The 26,541-nt window shown below is 40.0% G+C and overlaps 2 protein-coding genes across 2 annotated transcripts in view; both read left to right on the forward strand.

Moving 5' to 3' along the window:
* LOC119419189 (follistatin-related protein 1) overlaps positions 1-14,921 on the forward strand; it is a 26,847-nt gene extending 11,926 nt beyond the window's left edge. The window contains exons 3-11 of the mRNA XM_037686500.1: positions 2,853-2,954; positions 3,052-3,181; positions 5,277-5,309; positions 5,528-5,658; positions 7,146-7,264; positions 7,598-7,710; positions 11,078-11,194; positions 11,290-11,384; positions 14,851-14,921. Coding sequence (XP_037542428.1) covers positions 2,853-2,954; positions 3,052-3,181; positions 5,277-5,309; positions 5,528-5,658; positions 7,146-7,264; positions 7,598-7,710; positions 11,078-11,194; positions 11,290-11,384; positions 14,851-14,892 — 882 coding nt within the window. The 3' untranslated portion in view covers positions 14,893-14,921. The remainder of the gene's footprint in view (positions 1-2,852; positions 2,955-3,051; positions 3,182-5,276; positions 5,310-5,527; positions 5,659-7,145; positions 7,265-7,597; positions 7,711-11,077; positions 11,195-11,289; positions 11,385-14,850) is intronic.
* A 3,596-nt stretch (positions 14,922-18,517) lies between these two features.
* On the forward strand, positions 18,518-26,535 carry LOC119419190 (leucine-rich repeat-containing protein 58). The gene is made up of 4 exons (XM_037686501.1): positions 18,518-19,159; positions 22,837-22,965; positions 23,102-23,379; positions 25,481-26,535. The coding sequence occupies exons 1-4, from the start codon at positions 18,702-18,704 to the stop codon at positions 25,672-25,674; spliced, it is 1,059 nt and encodes a 352-aa protein (XP_037542429.1). The 5' UTR covers positions 18,518-18,701; the 3' UTR covers positions 25,675-26,535.
* Positions 26,536-26,541: the final 6 nt, after the last annotated feature.

A 26,541-nucleotide genomic window follows, 5' to 3' on the forward strand; every position in this document is an offset into this window, starting at 1 on the left:
ATCATTTGAGGAAACTATACTTTCTAGTTTTTATATTGCTTAAAAGTGTAGTTTCCTCAAATGATTGCGGTGGCAGGTTGGGTGGCTATGGTGGCTGAGGCCTCCTTTGGCCACCCTCTGGCTCCTCCATTGATGGTCACTATGCTGAATGTTTTAGATGTTTCCCAGATTGACAAGCTAATCTGACTAGTCTGACCTGGGCCACGACCAAAAGTCATTACCTCATTCAGCTGTTGGTGACAAACTGTGAACAGCATCCATGATGGATTTCTTGAAATGTTTGTGGAGCTTCTCCTTTTCCTCACCTGAACCACAGGACCAAGCATTCTTGGAATTTGTATTTTGAGCTTGAGTTTGTGAAAAACACCACCTGTAATTGCTCAGCTGAGGTGCAGACGTTCTCTTCAGCTTCACAGGAGGTGTTCTCCCTGAGCTCTCCTTATGTTGCAGCTTGACAGGTGTGCCGCCCCAATCTAACCACCTGCTACAGTCCCCACGAGCAGGTCGCTCAGGCTGAGCAATCGACATCATGCACCGTTTGCCTACCTGTGGTATTTTAACACGGCCAATTGAACAATAACTGGGCTGTGATATGCTTAGATATTTTGGGTTTACCAGCACCACCATAATTATTAATCTACAATTTGTTCATATTCTCCAAATCCTGCAATTAGTGCTTAAATATATGGATGTCTGAAGCTCAGTGCAGGTGTGTCGAAGCAGAGGCTGCTTGAAGAGATAGCACACCCTAATCTACATCTGTTTATTAGACAGAGTGATGATTTTGGGAGCTTGGTGACTGATTCGAATAGAACTACCATTTTAAACTGCTACTGTCATGAGATCAGGGATTGTTCAGTAAATATCCAAATACAATAATGGTCCAAAAACACTGATGTGTTGGAACAAAGAGAATTGGCATCAAATTAGCGTCAGTCAAGCATCAAGCAGTAAAAGTTATGGAAATGTAACCTTTCATCTGTTTTATTATGAAGGTTAATGTAATGATAATGCAAAATCAGGAAATTATGTAAAACTCTTACAGAACCAGAAATTTATTCAACCTTTATTTAGACAGGTTAATCCCATTGAGCCTCGAGGACTCATTTACAAGAGAGACCTGATTTCAACAAAGAATGATGACAACAATAGACAATCATATAAGAGGCATACTGATTTTTTTTTTTTTTTTACTTATTAAAAAAAGATGGCAAAAAAATAGCAAAGCAGCTAGATTTTCTAGATTTCAGCTACAGCAATCAGCTATAGTACATAGCAAGTTTGTCAAAACAGAGTCTGTCCATCTTATCCGGTGGATAATTACTTAAAATCTACTTTAAATTAACATTTTTGAGGCTGAAGTACGTTGTCACCACATAGTGTCATTTAACTCTTGGAATAAATAGAAATCAAGAGGGGTCGGATGACGGGGAAATGTTGATGATGTTTTGAAGTAAACATGGATCATTTTTTCTAAGGTTCAACGTAAATACCAAATTATACCTCAGTTTCTGTCACAAGTACATGTGATGACTTGAAAAAGAGAAGAACTGGTTGTATCCACAGTAAACAGCCAGACTGGGCCCAACGACCACATCAGGCTGCTTCTCCTTGTTGACAGTGAGGACTTTACAGTCGTTTCTGTCCATTGTTTCCTACATACACACAAAAACCCAAAGTGTGACCAGTGTTATGGACAGCTCTCTAAAACAGCAGCAGCAGCCGGTGAATGTGCTCACTATGGCAACAGGCCACTTGAAAACAACAGCCTCCGCGTTCATTAGCTAAATGTCAGGGATCCTTAGCTCAAAGAGACACGGACTGACAGACTTCTATCACTGCAGCAGATTTATTTAAGGGGCTCATCCATTATTCATGTCCTGCTGAATGTTTCTACAGGTTCAGACGGGCCTGCAGCCCATCTGTGTCGAACCAGCTGAATTGGCCGATGTGCCTCAGGGCCACACGGCCCGCTTTGAAGATTTTCCATGACCTCAACTTAAGAGTGAACTGTGGATTGGAAATGAAAAAAATAAACCCCTAAGATCCGTCTCCTCTTGACACTTTTGAGCTGCAGTTGTGTTAAGCTCACATGTGACCACCCTTCCATCCCTCAAGTGCCGTGACAATAATCTAGCTTCTTACATACCAACTGGTACAGTCACAAACACACACGTGCAAAGTTGGGCTCCAGCTCACGTGCAGGAACTTTTCGACTTGCTCGTTCAGGAAACAGACGCTTTTAAAGAGGAGAGGGCTGGAGGGAGTGGAGTCTGGAGCAACAGAGGAGAAAAGATTTCAGAGTATGGGAACCGACCCAACAGGAAAACACAGCTCAGACTCCAGATGTGGAAACACCCTACACACACACAAAGACCCGCATACATGGGGAGGAGGAGGTAACAAGGGTCAACAAACAGCTCTTAAAGCTCCGCATGGCGTCTCGTGATTGGTTCAGCATACCAGTGACCTCATTTTTAAATGTTCTTTTGTTTTCTTTTTGACCTGCTGGCAATTTTTCGAAACAAAGAAACGATTTAAAACCGCACATGCAACGTACCAGCAGGAGCAAATTAGAGTGACTACACGTTGAAATGAGTGGTTTAGTGTGAGTCTAATTTTTTTAATAAGTAGTTTAATTTCTTTTAAACTCATTAACCATCCCACATTTTCCCAGTAACGCCATGTTGGGCTGCTTTTAACCTTTGATCCACATTTTGCCTATAGGTGTGCTTTTACAAACAATGTTTGTGTCTCTTATGCGAGCCATCCTGTAGCCATGCTGTGTATACTGCAGCGCCACCTAGTGTGTCAAAGCAGCAACTAAAGTGTTAGCAATTTCTGTCACTCAGGAGCCGCAGAGCAAGAGCAAAGTTTGTGCCAATGTGTTCTGTGGGGCCGGCAGAGAGTGTGCCGTCAACGAGAAGGGGGAGCCGAGCTGCCTGTGCATAGAGGTGAGCTCTGGTTTGGTGGTCCAGAATAAATCCTGTTGTGCAGCAAGGAGACGCTTGTTTTTGATTTGTTTCCATTAATATTCTGCTCTTCTTGCAGAGCTGTAAGCCCCACAAGAGGTCAGTATGTGGCAGCAATGGTAAGACCTACAGGAACCACTGTGAGCTCCACAGAGATGCTTGTCTCACCGGACTGAAGATCCAAGCGGCCCATGACGGACACTGCCGGGGTACAAGCACATGACACCAAACATCTCATCATGGAAGCTTGTGTTTTCAAAAAATAAAAATCCCTAACATGCTGGGATGCAGCAAACCTAAATACTACTGATCCTTTAATCATAAAAAATTAAAAAAATTAAATGTTTTTTCTTCTTTTTTCAACTGTTCCCTCCAATGGAGTTGCCACAGGAAGTCATCCCCATCCGTCCTCTGTCCTCACTCCAACTACCTCCATGTCCTCTTTAACTGCATCCATGTATCTACTCTTTGTCTTTTTCCTGGCAGCTGCATTTCTAACATCCTTCTACCAGTATACCCACTGTCCCTCCTCTGGACATGTCCAAACCATCTCAGTCTGGTCTCTCTAACTTTATCTCCCAGTTGTTCAACCTGTGCTGTACCTCTGATGATCTCATTTCTAATCTTATCCACCTTTGTCACTCCTAATGAGAACCTCAACATCTTCCTCTCTGCCATTTTTTTTTCTCCTGTCTTTTTATCAATGCCACTGTCTCCAAGCCATACAACATAACTTGTCTCACTGCGTTCTTGCAAACTTTTCCTTTGACCTTTGCTGACACCCTTTGGTCACAAATCACTCCTGAAACTTGTCTCCATCCACTCCATCCCTGCCTGGACTCTCTTCTTGACCTCTTTACCACACTCCCCATGTTCCTGGACAGTTGACCCTAACGTACTTCAAGTGCGTTGTTCCTCCGCTCTATTGGCACTTTGCCACAGTCTCAACTCTCATCGGTTCCACACCACACCAGTTAAGGGCCTGCCCACTGCTGCTACACCCACCCTCCCCCTCAGCCCAGTTTATGGGACCACTTTGTTTGTGGTTCCAAGCGAACTGCTCCAAGGTGATGATTTTGACATAGGCAGACACCAGCGGAGCTACGTCAACGAATGACCCGTCCAGCAAAACTGCAAACTAAACCTGAACCTACATTTCCTCTTTGATCGTGTTGAGTGTGTTGTTTTTGTTAGTTTCTGATAAGGAAGCTCCAAACATAGTGCCGTGGACCAGTGATGACGTACAGACCGTCCTAACTTTCATGGCCGATGTTAGGATTCAGCGTGAGCTGGACGGCGCCACAAGAAATGAGAAAGATACAGAGATGATGGTGCAGCATGGCTACACTCGGACTTATAAGCAGTGACGGGATAAGCTAAAGAAATTGATGTCTAATTATAGGGTTATTAAAGACCACAACGGGCAGAGTGGCTTGAACACAATAACCTGTTACGATACCGCCCACTTTGAGCTGACAGTCCCGCTCACAGAGTGGGGAAACCACTCACAGTGGTAAATCACCTACACCTGGTTTCCTCCCACAGACCAAAAACATGCATGTTAGGCTGACTGGTAACTCTAAATTGCTTCTAGGTGTGAGTGAGAGAATGAATGTTTGTCTCTATATGTGTTCCTGTGATGGACTGGAGACCTGTCCAGTGTTGATCCCTTCTCTCGCACAGTGACTCCTGGATATGAGCACCAGTGACCCCTGTGACCTGAAAAGGAAGAAGCGGGCAAAGATGATGGATGGATGGAATTGGTGTTTTTCTACAGCGTCCTGAGAAGACTTTTGTTTGAATTGGTGCTATAGAATAAACTGAACTGAATTATCTGTAACCTGGGCTGCTGTGTAAGTGCTTCGACAGATAACAGCCAGTGTGGTAATAAATTCTATTCTGATCGTTATGTGGCGCAGATGCTGATGATGTTGCACACAGGCAATAAACTGATTAACGTGATCTCTGAACTGGCACATTTTCATGGAGCTGATAAGTTGAGGTGGTTGGGTTCATTGTACTGTAAAAGTGAAAAGCGTCCACGCGGCGCTGCAAACTGACGCCACACTCTGACCTCAGCTCGTCTGTTCACACGGCGGACAGCAGCGTCTTATCTGAAGTGAACTTCTCACCTTTCACGCGACAAAGTGTCATTGTTTTACTGCCGGCCTGAACCTTGACCTGCGGCAGATGAATCAGAGTCTTTATGTCTGAATTGAACTGTGCCATCATCTACTGTACAAGGCTTTTTGATTCTTTTAGCTTCATTCGTTCTAAATGTGTTTGTCTTTATTTCTTCTTTAGAAAAGAAAACCAAGCAGGCAGCTGCCAATCCAGGTGAGCTCGTGTTTGAGAGAATTTGCTGCAAACGTTTTCGGAAATGAGAAGGACATTTTATGTATTACATCAGTATCTTTTAACCATATTAGGTTGTTGTCACGTTTGGCATTATCTGTTGTAGAAAAAGTGATTACTTCACGTCCCGATTCAACAAAAAAAAGGAGTCAACTATTTTTTAAAGCTGATGACGTTTGGAAATCTTTTTCTTGCTGCAGTGGTGTGCTACGCTGCTGATCGCAACGAGCTGAGGAGTCGGGTCATCCAGTGGCTGCAGACTCAGGTCGTCCCAGATGGCTGGTTCGTAAAGGGGTCCAACTTCACTGAAATCCTGCTGAACTACTTCAAGGTGGGCCTCTTTCTGCTGCTGGTGTCCAGAAGTGCAGGAATGACCCTATTAGTGCACACAACACCGTGCAGGCCTCCTTTACAACCACTTGAAGCTCAAGTCAGACGGACCTTATAAGTGTTAGCTGATGGTTTCGCCTGTTTCTGGCTTAAAGGAGCAGATGGCATTTTGAGCAGTTTCGTTTTTTTAATTGAAGAAAAAAAAAAAAACATTATCTAGTTGTTAGTACAGGAAAAAAAAGTTGTTTTAATAGTTATAAAGTGCCATAGAGTGCCTCATCTGTTTTGATAAAATATATTGCACAAGTGCACAGAAATGGTTACAAGAAAGAGGGAAATATAGAAATAATACAGGTTGTAAACAGAGTATGTGTTTGAGGTGCTTATGTTAAATATTATTCAACATGATATTACTACTTCATATGATATTACTGAATTATAGCTCAAGTCTTGTGTTAAGTGTTGTACTTGAACAAGTATTGCAAAACTTAGTGTAACGGAGATACTAGAATTCATGCAGCATGAAAATTCAATATACATACTATATTTGACTGAGTTTAGTGCCGCTCCTCAGACTGACGAAGTCTTCTGGATTAAAGAAGAAATGTTTCAACAATTATATATATATATATATATATATTTTTTTTTTAATCCATCCAGAGGACCTGACTTAACTTTGTTAGATATGTATTTATATGTTAATAATAAATTGAACCCAGCAGATATAGTAGTATACAAAAGTTTGAACCTTCTTTTTGTTTTGATAAATGCTTCCAAGCAGTCGACCTTTCTTGTAATCTTTTTAACCTTTTTTGAGGTTTTTATTTTGACTTTGGCTGCTTTATCACTAGTTTTGTGTCCAGTACCTGTTGTAAACTGGCATTTTCTTTAAAATATTAGGAAAGTCAACAAGTGGAGGTAAAAGTCTCAGTCTATTCAGCAGACGAACTGTTTCTGAACGTATTGTTTCTTAAAAATCCCACAACTGATGACACAAGACCTCATAAATGTATCATGCTACCAAGTGCAATATAAATTAATTCTGCTTTGTTGGTGCTAAAATACCATTTCATGTGTGTCAACTTTAATATCTATGATGATTTTACAGTAGAAGCCTTTTTCTGTTTGAATATTTTATTGTCAAAATCAAGGGGTTTATAACAAAATGTAACAAATAAAAAACGTTTCTCTGAAAATAGTTGTGCACTGGGCAGTCAGAGAATGGGTGAAAAAACAGCCAAAGACCAAAAAAAAAAAAAAAAAACTTAGAAAGACTTTCACTTTTCAAATGTCTTACAAATGATCAAATTACTTTTAACATGTTTTGGAAAATCTTGACTGTTTAGAAGCAAAAGAAAAGAAAGACAAAAGACCTTTGCTCAGTGTACGTTTGAGTCACCAGTGGGTCATACTATGTACCAGTAGTTCTTGTTTTATCGCACATTGAGCATATCTGCGCCTTTTCTTTGTTTGCTCATGCTTCTGCAGTCCTATGACAACGGCGACTCTCAGCTGGACTCCTCAGAACTGCTCAGCTTCATCCAGCACAACGACTCCATGGTGCAGCTGCAGTCCTACGCAGACCAGGAGAGCAACAAGCTGCTCAGGTCAGTGTGTTTCATGAGCTCACATCTGTGTGCATGAGGAAGTCTGGGTGTAAGAACAACTGCTGTTTGCATTTCTTTCCACGCACTTTTAAATATTTGCTCATGTGATAAAACATAGATTGTGTTTGCTAAGTCTTGTAGTATAGGTTGATGAAGCCAGTCAGGACCAGAACAAACAGGACTGAAGGCCTCCTGTGGGCACCTGCTAACATCTGCTTTCTGTGGAATAAAACTCAGCTAATTATCATTAACGCTGCAGGTTTCTCTGCTGCTTGGTTGTCACTATTTGTAAGCAAATGCTCATTTTATTCTGCTTTTGCTTGTTTCCCCCAGGAGTCTCTGTGTCGATGCCCTCATTGAGCTCTCTGACGAGAACGCCGACTGGAAACTGAGCTTTGACGAGTTCCTCAACTGTCTGAAACCTGGTTTCAATCCACCAGAGAAGAGTGAGTTGAAACAAATACCCTGAAATAATTTGATGTGAGGCTACATTAAAGCTCTGCAGACATATGAAGAGGCCCAGCATTCTTTCAATGAATGCATATCGCTCACCACCTTTCACGCCAGACTTTTAACTAGAATCATCTTTTGCTGAGTACTGTATTTTCCGCCGTACGTGTCACACCGCCCTATAAGTTGCATCAGTCCAAATATGTCTAATAAAGTGGAAAAATCCATAAATATGTTGCTTCGCCGTATACGTCACATCTATTATGCGTCACTGCTGATGCGTTGCGTTTGATACGCGTCACCTCTGACAACCCGAAAATGTGGGCCGAACCTGGAAATATGGGCCGAACCTGGAAATGTGGGCCGAACCTGGAAATGTGGGCCGAACCTAGTAATGTGGGCCGAACCGGGAAATGTGGGCCGAACCTGGAAATATGGGCCGAACCTGGAAATATGGGCCGAACCTAGTAATGTGGGCCGAACCGGGAAATGTGGGCCGAACCTGGAAATATGGGCCGAACCTGGAAATATGGGCCGAACCTAGTAATGTGGGCCGAACCGGGAAATGTGGGCCGAACCTGGAAATATGGGCCGAACCTGGAAATATGGGCCGAACCTAGTAATGTGGGCCGAACCGGGAAATGTGGGCCGAACCTGGAAATGTGGGCCGAACCTAGAAATGTGGGCCGAACCTGGAAATGTGGGCCGAACCTAGAAATGTGGGCCAAACCTGGAAATGTGGGCCGAACCTGGAAATGTGGGCCGAACCTAGAAATGTGGGCCGAACATAGGCATCGCAACCATTATATGTGAAGGGGACAAGTCCCCCTCACATTCCAAAAACGTTCATTTGGACCCCCCCACTTTTACTATGGAACATTAGTTCAAGCGGCGCAGTTTCTCTTTCTTCGTGAACAAATCCATTCCACTTGATTAATAGGAGAAAACTCAAACCACTAAAACTCCACTCCAGGTTTTCCTGGTTACCTCCAAGCCACGGTCACAATATACGGTGGTCACAGAATATAGTGTAACACCTGCAATGTTTCTGTGCGTCTCCTTCTGCTTCAGCAAGAAAACGCGCACAGGTGGAGGAGATGGACCGACCTCTGTGTTGCTCGCTCACCAGTTTAGCAGCTTAGTGTGGGCAGTTGTTGACCAGAAACATATATTCATGTTAGGAGGAGAGAAGAGGAGCTACATCTGTAGCATGTTCCCTTAGCAGTAAGTGTGACGCTGTCAGATGCTGCAGGTGTAAGAGACGCAGTGTGTTCAGGTGCATTAAAGTTGAAATGTCTTTAAAACCCCACACCTTATTGTCCTCAACCTTCATGAGAAACATCATTTAGATGAGTAGTGCTGACCACAAGTAAAAAAAGTCCAGTGGTGATGATTTTTTATTTCTCTATAAAGACAAATAGTGCCGACCTGACGCTCTGTATTAAAGTGTATGAAAGTTAAAATGTCTTTAAAATCCACAGCTGAATTTACACAAACTTGGTGAGAAACATGCTTTAAATGTGTGGAATTAAAGGAAATCTAGGTGAAATGCTGCTTTTTTGTACAGTAGTGAACACTTTTTTTAAACGTGCGCGCGCACACGCGCTTGTGTCCCCCCCCACATTACGGATGCTTCTGACGCCATTGGGGCCGAACCTGGAAATGTGGGCCGGCGTTGTGCCAAAAAACCGATTGGCTGCCAACGGAACGCTGTGCATTTCTTCAAAATTTAACAAGATAAACACCTAAAAGCAATTATTTGTTTGCTCGACATTATAGTAAATGTGTGTCTCAGTTGAACTTTTACTTAATAAATGCACTTTAATGGTCAAATTAGCTGCATTTCACCGAGACAGTGCAGCGAAGTGAAGCTGATTTGACGGTTGCTCCAAGCGAGCTGGATGGAGGTGGACCTGTATGGCAAGCCGATTGTGTCATTAATAGCTACTTTTACCTATTACATGCCACAATGACATGCCATACAGCTCGAGTGTCATCTAACGGCTGAAAATGGTAGTGTTCAATATTTTCAGCCAGAATGAATGAAAACGGTCATATCTCAGCCAAAAGTTGATTTATAAATATTGGAACAAAATCCATAAATACGTCGCTTCAGCGTATAAGTCACAGGGCATGGGCATTATGCAAAAAATTGTGATTTATAGGCCAAAAAATATTATGGAGTTTGAGCTGTTTTGGTCATATGAATCTTAGCTACTACCACACCAAGTCTGAGCTCAATATTTGTTAAAATTGACAAAGTTATAGCCTTTTCTTGTGTTGGCTAATATTGATTAGCTTTGGCAGACATCTCAAATTAAATTAAAGGTAATATAATTCATAAAAGGTAACCATTTGTAGATGTGCATCTAGATACTAATTCCTGAAAATTTCATTAAAATCTATCCAGTGTTTCTTGAGATATTTTGCTAACAGACCCAACAAAGTTGGCTCCAAATAGTTCAAGGGAGTTTTTTAACAAAGAAATTAATCAATCTTTTAGTGTTCAAAAACACATGCTGAGGATCAAGATTAACTACTAACACACCAAATATTAGGTCAGTATCTGTAAAATTTATTGAGTTTTATTGATGTTTGTGTTTACTAAAATCAGTTGGCTTTGGCAGCCATCTTGAAAGGGTCTGATTCCAAAAGTTAATCAGCTGTAGCTGCACTTGTAGTGATTACTTACTGAAAGTTTAATTCAAATTCAACCAGAGCTTCATGAGATATTTTGGTAACAGACACACAGACATGGGCAAAAAACAGCATCTGTTTTTGCCTTTTGGTAGCGGGTGATAGTAAATGAGAAAAAGTAAAAATAAACCTCTAAATTGTTATTTTCTATAGCTTGAAGCTCAGTCCGTTATGTGGTGTTTGCAGTCTGCGCCGTCAGCCGTCTGGTGTGGATGTATCTGGGATAAAGTTCACAGGAAGCGGAGGAATAACTCCGTCAGCCAATCAGGAGCTCTGAAACCTCGAGCTGCGACTGATTTAAGGGCCAACACACACATTGTTGGCTAGCAGGAGTGGTTTTTTCTCCCCTCCAGCTTTAGGACACAAATTCCTTCAGGGAAGGAAATTAAGATTTTCAAACCTAAAGATTTTTGGAGTTTTATCTGAGACGTGTCTTTATTGTTATTTTTATAGAATAACCATTAATCATACTCTCATGTTCACCAAGTGTGTGTTGGAAAATTTGCTGACCACTCATCATGACTCAGCTAATATTAACCGAGAGCATTTGATAAGAAGTTTGGCTGAAATGTTGATGAATCTTTGTCGTGGACGCTCATATCTTATCACTCCCCTGCAGCGTACTATCAGGCCTTTTGGTTGTTGAGCTCGTGTGTCTTTCCACAGAATGTGCCTTGGAGGATGATTTGTACGAGGACGGAGCGGAGACCCAGGTGGAGTGTAACAGCTGCGTCTGTGCTTGTGGTAACTGGGTCTGCACCGCTATGACCTGCAGCGGTAAAGGTCTCTGTCCTGTTTATTCCCATTAGAATGATTTAGGGAATTCATTTGGCAAATCACATGCCCTTTGACCCTTTTCGTTTTTGTTATCTGTCCAGACAAACAGGCGGCGGAAGAGGAGTCAGCAGATGATGGAGCGGAGATGACGGAGGAGGAGTGGAACCTCCGTGTGGATGAGCTCAACAAACACCAGGTCGGTGTTGGCTCTGATTGATAGATCAGTGATTGAAACTGATCAGAATCAGAACTTCTTGCTCTTTGTTTTGCTAACCAGATGTTCGCAGCTTTGACAGCGTATTCCGGAGCTCCTTCCATTGGGCTGGGCTGAAAGTCCAGGAAATGTCACCTTTATAAACCGTGAACTCGGTGTCAGACACGATTACTTGCAGCGTGTGTCAAAGAGCGTTTGCATTACAACCAAGTCAGCAACTTTATCGCTCCAGGCATATCAAGTCAAACAATAACTTTAAAGCTAAGAAATAAGATGTTAACTAAATTATACCGAGTCAGGTTTAGATGTGAAGGGCAGACATGAATCTCTAAGACATGATTTAATTACTTTAAACGCAGATCAATCTAAATGTGTTAACCCTCTAATCAGAACAAAATAGACATATATCCTTAAATATTAAAACAAAACTGGACTACTTAGCCAGCTTTATTTGAGGTGTGTGTGTGAGTGTGTATTCTTACTTATACGTGTGAATGAGCTCATGATCCTCACAAGCCAACTCCAGGGATCTGGCTTCAGCTGTGTCAGCGATGTGGTGTACCTGGCACCCCACGGAGAGGTGGTTTTTAATGTCAATGTCAAACAAATGTTACTCCGTGTATGTGCAATCTAAAGTCACCTTCAAAATACAACCGTTTTCTAAAGTAAAAGAATGCTGTAAAAAAAATGTACAGTTTAATCCATGAGTTATTTTTTTAAAGGAGCCCCAATGATTACCAAAAAAAAAAAAAAGAGTTAAAGGTTGACAATGTCAGGTTGGAATAAACAAGATCTTTTCCAAAGATCTAGCCTCACTGTTCTACATGGATGCATCGCTCTAAAACACAGCATATTTACACATGAGCCAATAATTCATGCTGTTTTTACAAATGTCTTTCAGAGCTGTGTCATGGTGTTTAAATGTCTCTTCTCTTTAGCGCTGAAGCAGCAGTGGGTGTGATTCTTTAAAATACCTTTGAATTTTAGTTTATCAGACCACATGAGAAGTTGTCATTTTCTCAAAGTCCCTCCTAACTGGATGTAGCAGGGGTGTGTACACACTTTTTCAGCATGCGAGCTACTTTTAAAATGACCAAGTCAAAGTGATTTTCCTACTATAAGACCCCGTTTACACAACCTCTGGAAACGTTAGTGTTTTTTCAATGTTTATTGGGGGTCATAAACAAAAAATGAGCAGGTTTACATGAAAAACGCTGTAGTTTCCATTTCAGTTGGGTTGCCAGATAAGAAATTATGAACTATAGTACTGTCGCTTTAAAATGATAGTATTTTGACCTAAACTGTCATATGTGCTGAGTACAGATATTCTAAGATGAGGTGTGTGTTATGTTTGTTGAACATGTGCACTGAAAAGGAGGAGGTAAATAAGACATTTTAAATGTATCTGGCAACCATCATCGTGCATGCAGCATCTGCATGATAGGGAAAAGAGGGCAGCAGCACTTCTGCATATACTTTTCTTTCTGCAGCTTTCTTGGATTTAAAGATGAACTGATCAGCTTTATTTACATACATTTGTTTTCATTAATGTTCCCAAATCCATGCAATGATTTACATTTACAGACATAGTTAAGATACCGTCATGTGAAGATCTGCAGAGATGTTATGAACAATAAACAGCTTACCTGTTGTAGATAGTTGTTTGAACACCTAAATTTGAAGGAATAAAGTTTAATTTTGACTGGACTCATGAGCTAATGGCTAGTCTGCACGGAACCAAAACCAAAGTGGATCACTGCCTTACTGAAACTTGAGTCTCAAAAATGTCATAGTCATCGATCCTTAAAACGTGAAATGACCTTAGATGTGTTTTTATTTTAACGTGGGCTATGTATAGCTTGGCGGCACAGTGGCACAGTTGGTAGAGCTGTTGCCTCTCAGCAAGAAGTTCGCCAGATCAAATCCTAACTGGGGTCCTTTCTGGGTGGAGTTTGCATGTTCCCTCCGTGCATGCATGGATTTTCTCCAGTTTCCTCCCACAGATCAAAAACATGCATGTTAGGCTGATTGGTAACTCTAAATTGTCCCTAAGTGTGAGTGAGAGAGTGAATGGTTGTTTGTCTCCCTGCGTCCCTGTGATGGACTGGAGACCTGTCCAAGGTGTCCCCTGCCTCTCGCACAGTGATAGCTGGGTATGGGCACCAGTGACCCCCGTGACCCAAAAAGGAAGAAGACGATAAAGATGATGCATGGATGGATGGATGGATGGATGGATGGATGGATGGATGGATGGATGGATGGATGGATGGATGGATGGATGGATGCATCTGATGCTCTGTCCTGGTACCAACAATCAGTTGACAACTTGATCATTGTTTTTTGTGACAATTTCCTGAAAGTGAATGTCACAAAGACCAAAGAGTTGTGCTATTGGGGCAGAGTTAAAGACGTCAGATGATTTCTCTTCCAGCCACTCAGCGTCCAGAGCCAGCATGTAGAGCTTTAGATACCATGGGACATAAATTTACATCCAGCTGTGTTTTAAAGAGCACATGGACTCCCTTAAAAAAACAAAACAGCAATGTCTCCACCTGCTGAGGAAATTGGGATCCTTTAATATCAAGGATATTTTAACACCAGTTTATAAAACACTAATTGAATCTAGGAATGCACAATATTATCAGCATGGTATCGGTATCAGCCGATATTAGTGATAAAGTTAAATATCGGACATCGGCCAGTCCATTAGAATAACTCGCCGATATAAAAGATGCAGGTTTTTTTTATATGTGTTGTATATTTATATAGTGTTACATCATTTTCAGCCTCCTTTTTGGCAACTGCATTTGGTAGCAGGCCAAATTGAGAAAGCCAATGCAGAATAATGTAGTCTTTTAATTCCACAGCAGAGACAGCTATGTAGTCTCTGTAAGTAGGTCTAGAAAAAAAATCAGTATTGGTATCGGTTATCGGCCAAATTAGTTTTAACATATCAGCATATTGGATATCGGCCAAAAATACAATGTCTTGCATCCCTAACTGAATCTGTTATTACTGTAAACATTTTATTCTGGCAAAGCCAAACTGTTTCAGATTACAAACCAGGCCAGCAAAATAATCGGTTCACCTCAAACCTCCCTCCGAACTGCACAATCTGTGCTCAGGAAGGTTTAAAGTCCCTCTAGCCCAGAAAGCAATCTACAAAAAAGTCATTTATTTCATTTGCTATATCCACAGTGGGCACTTTAAAGTAAAAACTGTACTTTTACACACTCAACACTTGCTTTTAACAGCCTTTTATGTGTTTTTGTGTTTTCTACATACCCACAGAAGTCTTATTGTTTTCACGCCTAAGAAAAATTTCTGTCACCATTTGGGACAAAGTTTTTCTATTCTACTGATGTATACTTAGCTCATTATTTGTTCTTAATTAACCAGACCACATTTCTTTTTTAAAAAAAATACATTTTTATGTGTTCAAATGCAGGAGACGGTTGAGAAGATGAAGGTCAGCACAAAAGAAGTCTAAGTAAGGACACTACAAAAGAAGAGGATGGTGCCCTTCTTCTTCTTTCATACTTGATTTGCTTTGAGTTTTATTAAACTGATTTTAATTTTTTTTATCTGCTATATTAATTATTATCCATTTTTACCATGTTTAAGTGTTTGCCGTGTTTGATTCAAAGGCAATCAGAATGTAACTGCCTTGTGTTCAGTACTGTTATGTTTGTTGTATTACTGTGTCCCTGCTCAAACTGAGGGCTAGGTTTTACTGCAGTTATTATATAGGTTTTTTTTTAAGTTAGTATAAAAGAAAGTTGTCACTGTTTTAGAAAAAAAGGTCAGGGGATTTAGAGGGTTTTAAAGTTAGGAGCCTTGAAAAGTTCACTGGTTAAAATGGTGCAACGTGTTTCTCCATTTAAACAAAGTGAAATAAGAAGGTGCTATTAGTGCTTTTATTTTGTTATAACTTCCACTGTAGGCCACTACTACAACCATTGCACTTCTCTTCCTTCCCTTTCCTTTGCTCTAGTTTATCACAACGCTGATTATTTCTTTGTATTTTACAGCTTAAATGATTATTTTACTACAAAAAAGTGTGTTTCTAATAACGTACTGAGTTGGAACTCGTCTCGTTACCATGTTGTGCTTTGACAAGTTTCTCTGGTGATTTAAAAAAAAAGTACTTTTGTCTTTATTTTCTGAGACAAAATCAGCTCTGAGTGCACCTTTAGCGAGACGTGATCTGAGTATAACATGGTGAAAACTGAAACCAAAGTCTTAATGAAGCATTTGAATGATGTAAAAAAAAAGTTCATCCAGGTAAAACATTACTCTGGACCCAGCAACAACACGATACCTGTGCTTTCCGAATCACTAACAGAAGGACTAGCCTCACAGTCAGCTGAAGTAGCATAGGTGCATCACTAACTGGTGCAAATAAAATGTATGTTTGTGCTTTTATTGTGAGTCTGGAAATAGTTTAGTCTTTTTTTACAAGTGTTGGTTTGTTTTTAAATTTGGGATGCATGGTGATAAAATCAGTGCCTTAGACCTACAAAAAGAATCACCTTCTACCGTTGCCTCCTCATCGGATGTTGCAAGAATGAGTGCTTTGCTGAAGTTTATCAGAAAACTATAGTACTTTATAAATCTGTCCCTTAAACATTTGTGTGAAAGTTGCTATAGATTTCTCTGTGCCACTAAAAGTGCAGTTTGTAAGGAATGTTTGCCAATAAAGTTCCCACGACATGATGCCCATTTGTCATTTTGTATCAGCGTGGTCCATCCTGTTCTTTTTTTTTTCTGCCAATTTTTATTTTATTTTCAACAAATTAAAGTTTTTATGAAATTCTCCTTATCAAATGTTTGTTGTGCCCACATATACACTCAAGGTCGCTCAAATGGGCAAATCCCTGACTACTGGTTTGTTCCCAGCCTGGGTTCAAAGGACAACTTATTTGCTGTCTTTGCCCATAAATGTTAATACAGTAATAATAGTAGTGTAGCCAAACAATGAGAGATTATATCTTCAAATATCTTAATGAATGCTCTCAGGTTTTTGTTGATTGGCAGCAACTAGAAAGAGACTTCTTGTGCACAGCTAGTAGATATGGTCAAAAAACATCTGTATGTACAGATATTGTTTTTTAACAGTGACATTTCCAGGGGATTTCATCCGACAGACATTGTTGTTGCTGTTTGCAGTTTTTAATATAACGTCAAAATAAGTAATCTGTTGTGGTGGAAAAATAGTTGCCAACAGGCAAAGCTCTGGTGTTTTTGTTTTATTTTTTTTACTCGTGATTATTTTATCAGGTTGTTAAAGAGATTGTTTCCTGTATCTGCCAATACTCAGTCTCAATAACTGACGTAAAACAAGAGATGAAGAGCCGATTGTTCTGAGTGTTCCCCAAAACATCAATTCCAACATGCCTCGACATCGCACTCAATCATCGATATCTCTTCTAATGAGACCTGGCGTGTCTGTTCCAACCCTTTCCTAAAAGAACCAGAGACACAAGCAGCTGAAGTAAGCTTCCTTCATAGGGCGGCCGGTCTCAGTCATGTTGAGGAAGCTTGGAGTAGAGCTGCTGCTCCTCCACACTGGAAGGAGTCAGCTGTGGTTGTTCAGGCATCTGATCAGGATGCCTACTGGGTGCCTCGCTTCGTTGGTTTTCCATCCATGTCTCAGTTGGAGGAGACTCCAGAGCATATCTAGAACTCACTGAAGGGATCCTCTGGTTTGGCAACACTTTGGAATCCCCCAGGATAAGCTGGAGATAGAGAGATGTCTCAGTTCTCCCCCTACAACCCATCATGGCAATCAGCAAAAAATAAAACGATGGAATTTGTTATATTGTAGATGAGAAAATTTCCCCCAATTTATTTTCTTCCAGTTTTACATTGACAACAGCCACTATTAAAACACTCAAGCTTTTAGCATTCCATACACAGAGTAGTGAGTATTTCTCCTTCTTGAGCTATGGTTCAGGATAGCCTTAAACATTTTACAGACCAGCTATTTATTAATTAATTAATTTATAGTCTTTTCAACAGCATTTCAACTTTTTCCACCTCTAGAAACAGGCACTGTGTACTGTATTACACGTTTCTTGAATTGTTTTTGCTCTCTACCTTATTGTCTCCTTGCGTTATGGATCACTTCCCAATTTTTTTCTGAAAAACTGCTAAAACATTAACTCTTGTTTATACATTTTGCTGGCAGTCACAGCTCCAGTGACATTACAACGTAGTACATTCTGATTCTGACTCAACAGAGTGAACCTATTTATTTAGTACTTGTATATTTAATTCTGTGTACATAAGGTCCACAGGGCATTATTGGTTTTAACTGTACTATGTTGTTACATAATGACTCAAGGACTTGGTGTTGTGCCAAAGTAGTTGTAAAAAACAACACTCACTATGATTTGTTCAATTAGCTTTGTAGAGATCTATAGAGTGCCGTATGAATGGGTAAATGCGAGCGCAGATTGTAGCGTAAAGCGCTTTGAGTATCTCATTAAGATAGAAAGGCGCTATATAAGTACAGTCCATTCCATTTACTACACAATAAACTGGCAAAACTCACACAATAAATTAAAATACGTAACTGTTTTGTGGTTTGACTTTTTTTTTAAACTCAATTTAACGTATCATTTAGCATAAATCAGTGTATATCTTAGGTCCTTATATACTGTTTCTTTTTATACTTTATATTTTTGCTATGGTGTCACTGGGATCTTGAGTACACAATTTCATTCCACCTCATGTACCACATGTGATGCGAATGACAATAAAGAACCTTGAATGTGTAGTCATTTAGATAAAATGTGTGCGCAATCCCAAGACAGGAGACATAGATTATTCTATACTTACCTTGGCGCAACACCAGCACTGTTTTATTGTTGCAAAACTTAAATCAATAATAATAATCACCACTGTGACTGCTTTAAATCTCATTAAACTAAGCAGTAAACCTGTTGCAGGTAGGGAGGGAACGTGTTAACTCTGCTTGTGTAATATGACGTTAAATAAGAACCAATCAACGCATTGGTGGGCGGAGTTTGTACAAAATCAGCCAATCAGAACACAAGGAAGCAACTCTCGCTCTAGTCAAAGAATGGCTGCGGTGTGGGAGGGTTTCATCATCACAGCATTGAGAGTAGTTAAATATAGCTAAGTTAGCAAAGAGTGCAGAGAACTACTATGTTTCGGCTAGTACACTGTTCTCTATGATTTAGATACACAACTCCTGGAGCTAACGCGGTTTACGAGGACGGGGAAACTTCTGAAACCTCGAACAGCCTTGATATTTACTCAAAAATAGCCAAAATGGAGAGTCACGAAGGAGCGGCGTCTGGAAGAGACTGCGTGCTTGATTTTTCCCGTCTTAGTTTGAACACTTTTAACGGTGACAGTGTCGGCGACCAGAGGAAAAAGGACACCAAACAGCTCTACCTGAACTACAACCGACTAACCTCTCTCCCCTCGTCGCTCAGTCTTTTCTGCAACCTAGAGTTTTTGGACATCAGCAACAATGGACTGACGACCATCTGTGAGGGCATTACGCGACTCGTCAAGCTTAAAACTCTTTTAGCTAAAAACAACCGCCTGAACGAGTTTTCTCTGCCCAAGAAGTTCGGCTCTTTGCAGCTGGAGGTGTTGAACTTTAGCGGAAATCGGTTTGAGGAGATCCCACTCCAGTGCACTAAACTGGTTCGTCTACAGTCGCTTTCAGTCGGTGGAAACAGATTAAAAAGTATTCCTTCAGAGATAGAAAGTTTACCCTGGTAAGTAACGCGACACGGTAGTTACTTTAACAACGAAAAGCTTTTTATTTGTGCTAGCTATGTGAAGCAAAAGACAGTATATGTAACTTCAACTGATTATTTAACTCTGCTAGAATATTACACAACTGAATAAATGATTTAGAGAGTCGGTATTAGAACATATGAGTCGATATGTTGTGAATATATAGATAAATCTGTTCAATATCCAACCCTGTGGTCTGTTTACTCTGCGATTTGATTTAATTTAGCTATAGAAATCAGGACCCTCTCCTGGTTGCTATGGCAACCTGTTTCACGACAATGTAGCCCTGAATTTCGCCTGATGGTAAATAAATAAATAAATAAATGCCGATACAAAGGCAACAAAACTGAATTGAAGACGGTTGAAAAAACATAAATAAATAAAAAATGTATCACTGAAATTCTCACTAAATAAGAGGACAAAGAAGCAACCAACTGCAGAATATCTGTATCACTTTGGCACAAGCCAAAAGTTTGTTGGAGGTGCCAATACTGTAGTACTTTACTGAATGTCAGAAGTAAAGTCCTTTTTTAAACTTTAGTAAAGATAAAAAATTAGGAAAAATATTGATTACCAATACCAAGAGTCATTATTTAAAACTATGTGCAGGAATGACCTCTTGGCTGTACCTGTCCTTAGCTCAGGAAAGCTGAAAAAGCAAACAAAGGTTGTATGAATGTACTCCTCTGTGTAGTATAGAAAAATAAAACGTATTGTTTAAACACACTTTTTTTGCATTGCTTTAGCCTTCATCTAAAGTTCAAAATCAAAACAGATTTTGAGTCTCATTCCAGGTGGATTAAAAAAAACCTGCAGGTGAACAACTCCTGTGGGGCATGGTCACTCACTCGAAGAGATATCATCAGTCTGAGTGCGATGTCGAGGCATGCTGGAATTGATCTTTAAGGGAACACTCGGAACAATCGGCTCCTCATCTCTTGTTTTACGTCAGCTTTTGAAACGGAGTATTGGCAGATACAGGAAACGATCTCTTAAACAACCAGACAAAACGAGCTTGATATAAAAAAAATCAAGAAGTTGCAAAAATAGCCACCATTATTGTTAGAGTTACTGTCAGTAACAGCTAGTAAAATAAAATAACGTGAAAAGTAAGACAGTTTTCAAATTAAGTTGTTAATGTGTAATAACGGTTATAAAGCCTTTAATACATATTCATTAATGCATTTTCCTAGTACCTAGATTTATTTTATGTGGTATTCTCACTTGTACTAATGTTCTCCTGTGTGATCACATCTGTCACCAAGTAAAACAGTCGTTTCAGTCCTGTGTGGATGTATTGACTTTGTCTCTGAACTTTCTGTCCTGAATAGATGACCGGTTACTGTTATCTAGCCAGTAACTACTTTTTGTACGTGGCAAAAGTACAGAAACCAGTTTATCGTTTTCTTCGGCTGAGATGTGAACTTGCCAAAGTCAGGTTTTATTTGCGCTCTGTAAAAGTAAAGTAAGCACACACACTACTTTTTTAAGTTGACCTATTTATTTAAACTGAGAACATGACCGGTAAACATTACTCGGTAAACCCGCTATACCTGGTAATGTTCCCTAATAAACATTACCCCAACCTAAATAAACTAGGTGTGTACTCTTTGAGCAATTGTTCCGGCATCATTTCAGAGCAAAGCAAACCTTATACGGTGCCGTAAAAAGCTGCGTTCATCATTATGGGAAAGTATAATAAACAAATGCAAAAGTACAAGTATCATAAGAGTTTGTATTTAGGAGCTGGTTGTTTGTCTTGTGAACGTGGAAGATATTGGACGGTAGATTTTTATATTCTTATTATCCTGTGTTTAGTATCAAGTCACAATGACCCAAAGCCAGATTGAAGGTCAAACCACCAAACTGTTTTATCAAAGATGCAGTGAGTATGAGTTTAAATTAAACTTTAATATAATATATTATTCCTTTTTAGATACATTGGTTTGTATAAAGCTTTCACTCTAGTGCTGTTCTTTACTAATATATCTCGTAATGCTCCGATATATATGCACATACAAACACAGAAAGTAACAGGAGGATGAGCAGCTGTTATTCTGTAAACACGTTTTAGGAATTGAAGCTGTTGAAGATGAGAATCACTTCATTTTTGTCCATGAACTTTATTGTACAATACCGCAACACGTCTTGCACGACATATTAGATGATAGTAATTCATGTTAGTTTAATGGCCGACATACAAAAGAGTTGGTTACTTGGAGTATACAATTATGAGGCTTTTAAAGCTATAAAAACACTTTTTATCTGTATAAGTATAAATGGGATGCACAACTTGTATATGTAAAGCTGAGACAGGCGATACTGTGTTAAATACTTGTACTTTTTGTGCCCTGACAATGAATTATTATTTGGTTACTTTGCTGCGGAACTGTGGGTCTGAAGGCCTCATATTCCTGAATAAACTACCTTTGACTATAGGTTAATGCATATTAGAAATAGAGTCCATATCTGAAAATCTTGAACAGGATTACAGTCTTTTTGTACTACAGTAAACGTCTTTATAATTGTAGAAGAATGAAAAGACAGACCTTGATAAGGAGCTAAGCTGTTATTCCTTATAAGTGTTTGACTTTTTTGTGTAACGGAATCATTAGCTCAGCGTTGGTGTTAAAATTATTATTGCAGTGGAGCTTGTGAAATTGTAAGCAGGGTCCTAACTGACTAGTGTTTATGTGTCATTGCATTACTGTGAACATTAAACGGGCTCTAAATGTCTCCGTGTCCACCACAGAAGGGGGCTCTGCCACCAGAACAGGATAATGCCCTCCTCACAGACTCTTGCTGTGTCATCAGTTCCAGCAGGCAGATGGTCTGGCAGCTTACGTTTGCTGACGAGTCATCCATAGTTCTCTCCTGGTCTCTGTCTTTGATTCACCGCGTTCCCACCTTTTGTTCGCCGTGCATTGGTTTTACTGTATATTAATCGCTTTTCAGATATGCAAATGCACACGGCGTTGAATCTTTTGCACACTCGTACCGTTTTTCACTAAGATGTGATGGTTATGGAGTAAAGCACAAAGAAGAGTAAAAGGATGGGCAAAACTTTACTGTAACGCAAAACAATTTCACAAATATTTCTAAAACAAGTGTCACAGACAAGATTCAAACATAAGTATCGCTGTGACTCTAGCATGCGTCTGTGCAGCTGTAGCGCCCCCTGGTGGGAGGTCGTTTTAATTGTGCCACATTTTCTGAAAGTTTGACTTGTATGTCCTCCTTCAATTAAGATTTAATATGAACAATAAAAAAATATACTATTCTGTTGTTCAAACTGCAGGTTGCATAACAAACTGTCTTAATTGCAATCAAAGTAAAGGCTAATAAAAGTTTAAAGCATGTTTTAATGTCCTGCATTTTGACATTAAACTTTATTATCGTTGAAAGTTGTTGTAATTTTTATATAATGCCCTAGACTGTTTCACTTTAATAGAAGCATTAGATCTACACTGGTGAAAAGAGACACAAAAGTTTAAATAAATAAGCTTTAAATTACCCAACAAGTTTGGAAAATTGTTGGATTGTATACCTGGATTATTGCGCATGAACTTTTTTGGTTTTTAAGGTTTATATTGGTTTACAAGCTTTAAATAAGCTGATAACTAGAGCTCTGTTGTTCTTGTCTTCTTCTTGTCAGTTTGGAGATGTTGTATTTGGGTGGAAACCTTATTTCAGCCATTCCTCCTGAAGTAGCAAACCTTCCCCGCCTCACTTACCTGGTGCTATGTGATAACCGAATCCAAGGTGTGCCTCCACAGCTGACCAGGTAAAACAATACACTGCCTCAGCAGCTCAACCAGTCATGTGCAGTTTCTACAAGGAGTACCTCAAAATGTTTAAACGTCTCGTTCCAGTAGTTGTAGTTTGTAGCTGACTTCTTGTTCCTCCCTGTGCGGTTTTAGACTCCACTCTCTGCGATCTTTAAGCCTCCACAACAACCTGCTCACTTACCTGCCCAGAGAGATCCTCAGTCTGGTCCACCTGCAGGAGCTCAGTCTCAGAGGCAACCCGCTGGTTGTGCGCTTCGTCAAAGAGATGACCTACGACCCTCCGTCGCTGCTGGAGCTGGCAGGACGAACCATAAAGAGCCGAAATATTCCTTACTTCCCTCATGAACTGCCGTCAAATCTGCTGCGCTATCTGGACCTGGCCAGCAAGTGTCCCAACCCCAAGTGTGCCGGTGAGGCTTTACTTTTCTCTCTGTGTTGGTTTAGCTTCAAATTAAGATTATTATGTTGCTGTTTTTCTCCTGTTGTTTGCTGTCTTTTTATCAAAGTGTGTTTTATCAAGAGTCTTTGTGATCGTCCCTTTTATCAGGCTAATGGCATAATAAAAATAAATGTGGGCCTTATCAGATTATAAATAAGATAGGAGCGGTTTTATACAAATAGTGCATGTAATGAAACACCTTATTTATTGAACAATAATTAATCCAGATTTCAGTGGCAATGCATGAAAAGCCTAGTACATGGACATTACTGCTGTAATGGAAGTGATGGAGCTTAGGAAACAAACGCGGAAGAGTTTGCAGCTCTGGAGCACTCGGGTGTGTTGACGCCAATTCATTTAAGAAAGACATGATTGTCTTGGAGAAGCAGTTTTTCTGCCAGTCATGCTTGGAAGGGTTAGAAAGACAATTTAAAACCGTTTTGGAGTTTCCACATAATTATACAGTGAGAAAAATTCTTCACAACTGGAAAATATCCAAGACTGTTGCCAGAATTCTCAGGAAGAAATGTCACAGCAAGTTTCTCCAAGTCGAGGCTGTGCTGTTGGTAGTCTGAAGAAGTCCGAGTTGTTCGGAGACTTTGCTTTGAGAATGTTTGTTGTTTTTTTTCTCCTCTGGGATAAAAAATATATATATATATATATATATAGGTTATCAAAGCTGTGATTGGACAAACCACAAACGTGAAAGAATGTCTTGGACACTAAAGTAAAGAGAAGATGTTGCAGTATAATGCACAGCAACATGTCTGCAGCTACAGATACAGGATTTTAGCACAAACATCCAATCCCAACAGAATCAGACTTTTCATTTTATTTTAATTAAAATGTAAAACTTCACAATTATAAAAGCATATACTAACTTTTCAGAAAGATACGTTTGTGCATTGAGACTATCCTGTATAAATAGAGGTTGAACAAATGAATGAATGAATTTACAACCTGCTCTACATCTACCTGGATTACAGAGATTGACATGTTTAGGCCTGTCGCAATAAACAATGAATTAATTAATCACATGATGAATGAAAACTATCAACCTCATTTTCATTTATCGGCTTTATCGTTTCTTCGTCTCTCTTTCTACTGAAGACACTCGATGACAAAAGGCTCAACTCCGGTGCTCTTCACTGACCCCTCCCTTTCTCTTTTCTCTTTAAAATCCATTTTGACCGTCCAAAATCGCGTTTTTGGATCGTTAAAAGTGGCTAAACTGAGAAGCTAAGCTACGAGCTAAGCTAACAGGCTGACCTTGGGGGGTGGTGTGGGGGTGGGGACTTCAGCTTTGTCAAAGCTCCAAAATTCACGGTTGAAACCCGTGCCTTCGTGTAAAAAGTTTTTTTCTTCAAAAAGAAGCTGAGAACTTGTTTATTGTTTTTTGTATTAAAAGCTTTGTGTGACAAATGCTATGCTAAAGAGCTCAAACCACACCGAGCGTCTGCCATTTTAAGAACCGAAAAACAGGATCCAAAGACAGCCCACGTTACGTCAAGGGGCCTCCCTCCCATTTTTCTTAGAGACACACTGCTCGCTTCGTCACTATCCATTCTTTGGTTCAAACCATTTTATACTGCCATCCAGTGGTCAAAAACTGTACTACACACAAAAATTAATCAACATTTCTTCTTAAATTTGAAAATAAATACTAATTATTGTCAAATTTCAAACAATATTGTCATTTATCACAATAAATTCTGAGATAATTAATCACCCAGCAAAATTTGTTATCGTGACAGGCCTAATTATGTTAATGAATGATTTTGCTTGTGTTATTATTGTTTGATTCAAAATGATCTACCATACTTTCCGCCATACACGTCGCACCGCTGTATAAGTCGCATCACTGTATAAGTCGCATCGCTGTATAAGTCGCATCGGTCCAAAATGTGTAATAAAGTGAAAAAAAAAATAAAAATATGTCGCTTCTCCATATGAGTCGTATTTATTATGCGTCACTGCGGTGAAATGCAGCTGATTTGACGTTTGCTCCAGGAGTTCCAGAGCGAGATGAAGGTGGCTTGGTGGACACTAACTTTGCTGTTGTTTCTCCCCAGGTGTGTATTTTGACTCGTGCGTACGCCAGATTAAATTTGTTGACTTCTGCGGGAAGTACCGGCTGCCCCTCATGCACTATCTGTGCTCCCCCGAGTGCACCTCCCCCTGCAGCTCCAACCCGCAAAGCGATGCCGAGTCAGAGGACGAGCACAGCGTGCAGGCCGATCGTCTCCAGAGAGTTCTTCTGGGATGAAACCACAGAAATCTGAGCAGCGCTAGCTACAAACTTTACACATTTTTATTTTCACGCACAGCTGTCTCTCACATTCAGCTGGTTTTGACATTCACCTGCTTAAAACGCACAGAATACAAGACGTCTGTGACGTGAGAGTACGTTTTTTGTGGATTTTATTTTAATTATTGTTTATCTTTTCAGTACATAATTAAAAGGAGGGTTTATGTTTTGTATGCATCTCTATCTGCTTGTGAGATGGTCAAACACAGGAGGGCAGTAAAATGTGAAGGATGGAGGAGCAGCAGGGTTGCTTTTTAGGGCAGTATATTTCCTCTCTACTGCAACACTATTCTACATGTTCCAACTAGACAATTGTTTTAGAAACATCTGATATAATCTGAGTTTTGTGACCAAGTGAGCATCAAGTACGGAAGAGGAATGGGGCCACGGTGCAATTCCCCCCCCCCCCCCCCCCACTCCTTTCTTCTGAGAAAAAAGTCAAAATCCTCAGATTAAAGTCAGAATCCTCAGATTAAAGTCGAAATCCTCAGATTAAAGTCGAAATCCTCAAATTAAAGTTGTGTGTGTGTGTGTGTATGTGTGTGTGTGGGGGGGGGGGGTCAGACTCCTCAGATTAAAGTCGGAATCCTCAGATTGAATTTGGAATCCTCAGATTAAAGTCGGAATCCTCAGATTAAAGTCGGAATCTTCTGATTAAATTCGGAATCCTCAGATTAAAGTCGGAATCCTCAGATTAAAGTCGGAATCCTCAGATTAAAGTTGGGGGGGGGGGGGGTCATACTCCTCAGATTGAAGTTGGAATCCTCAGATTAAATTGGGAATCCTCAGATTAAAGTCGGAATCCTCAGATTGAATTCAGAATCC

Source organism: Nematolebias whitei, chromosome 13, assembly GCF_014905685.2.
Source record: "Nematolebias whitei isolate Nwh7 chromosome 13, NemWhi1, whole genome shotgun sequence".
Lineage (NCBI taxonomy): Eukaryota > Metazoa > Chordata > Actinopteri > Cyprinodontiformes > Rivulidae > Nematolebias > Nematolebias whitei.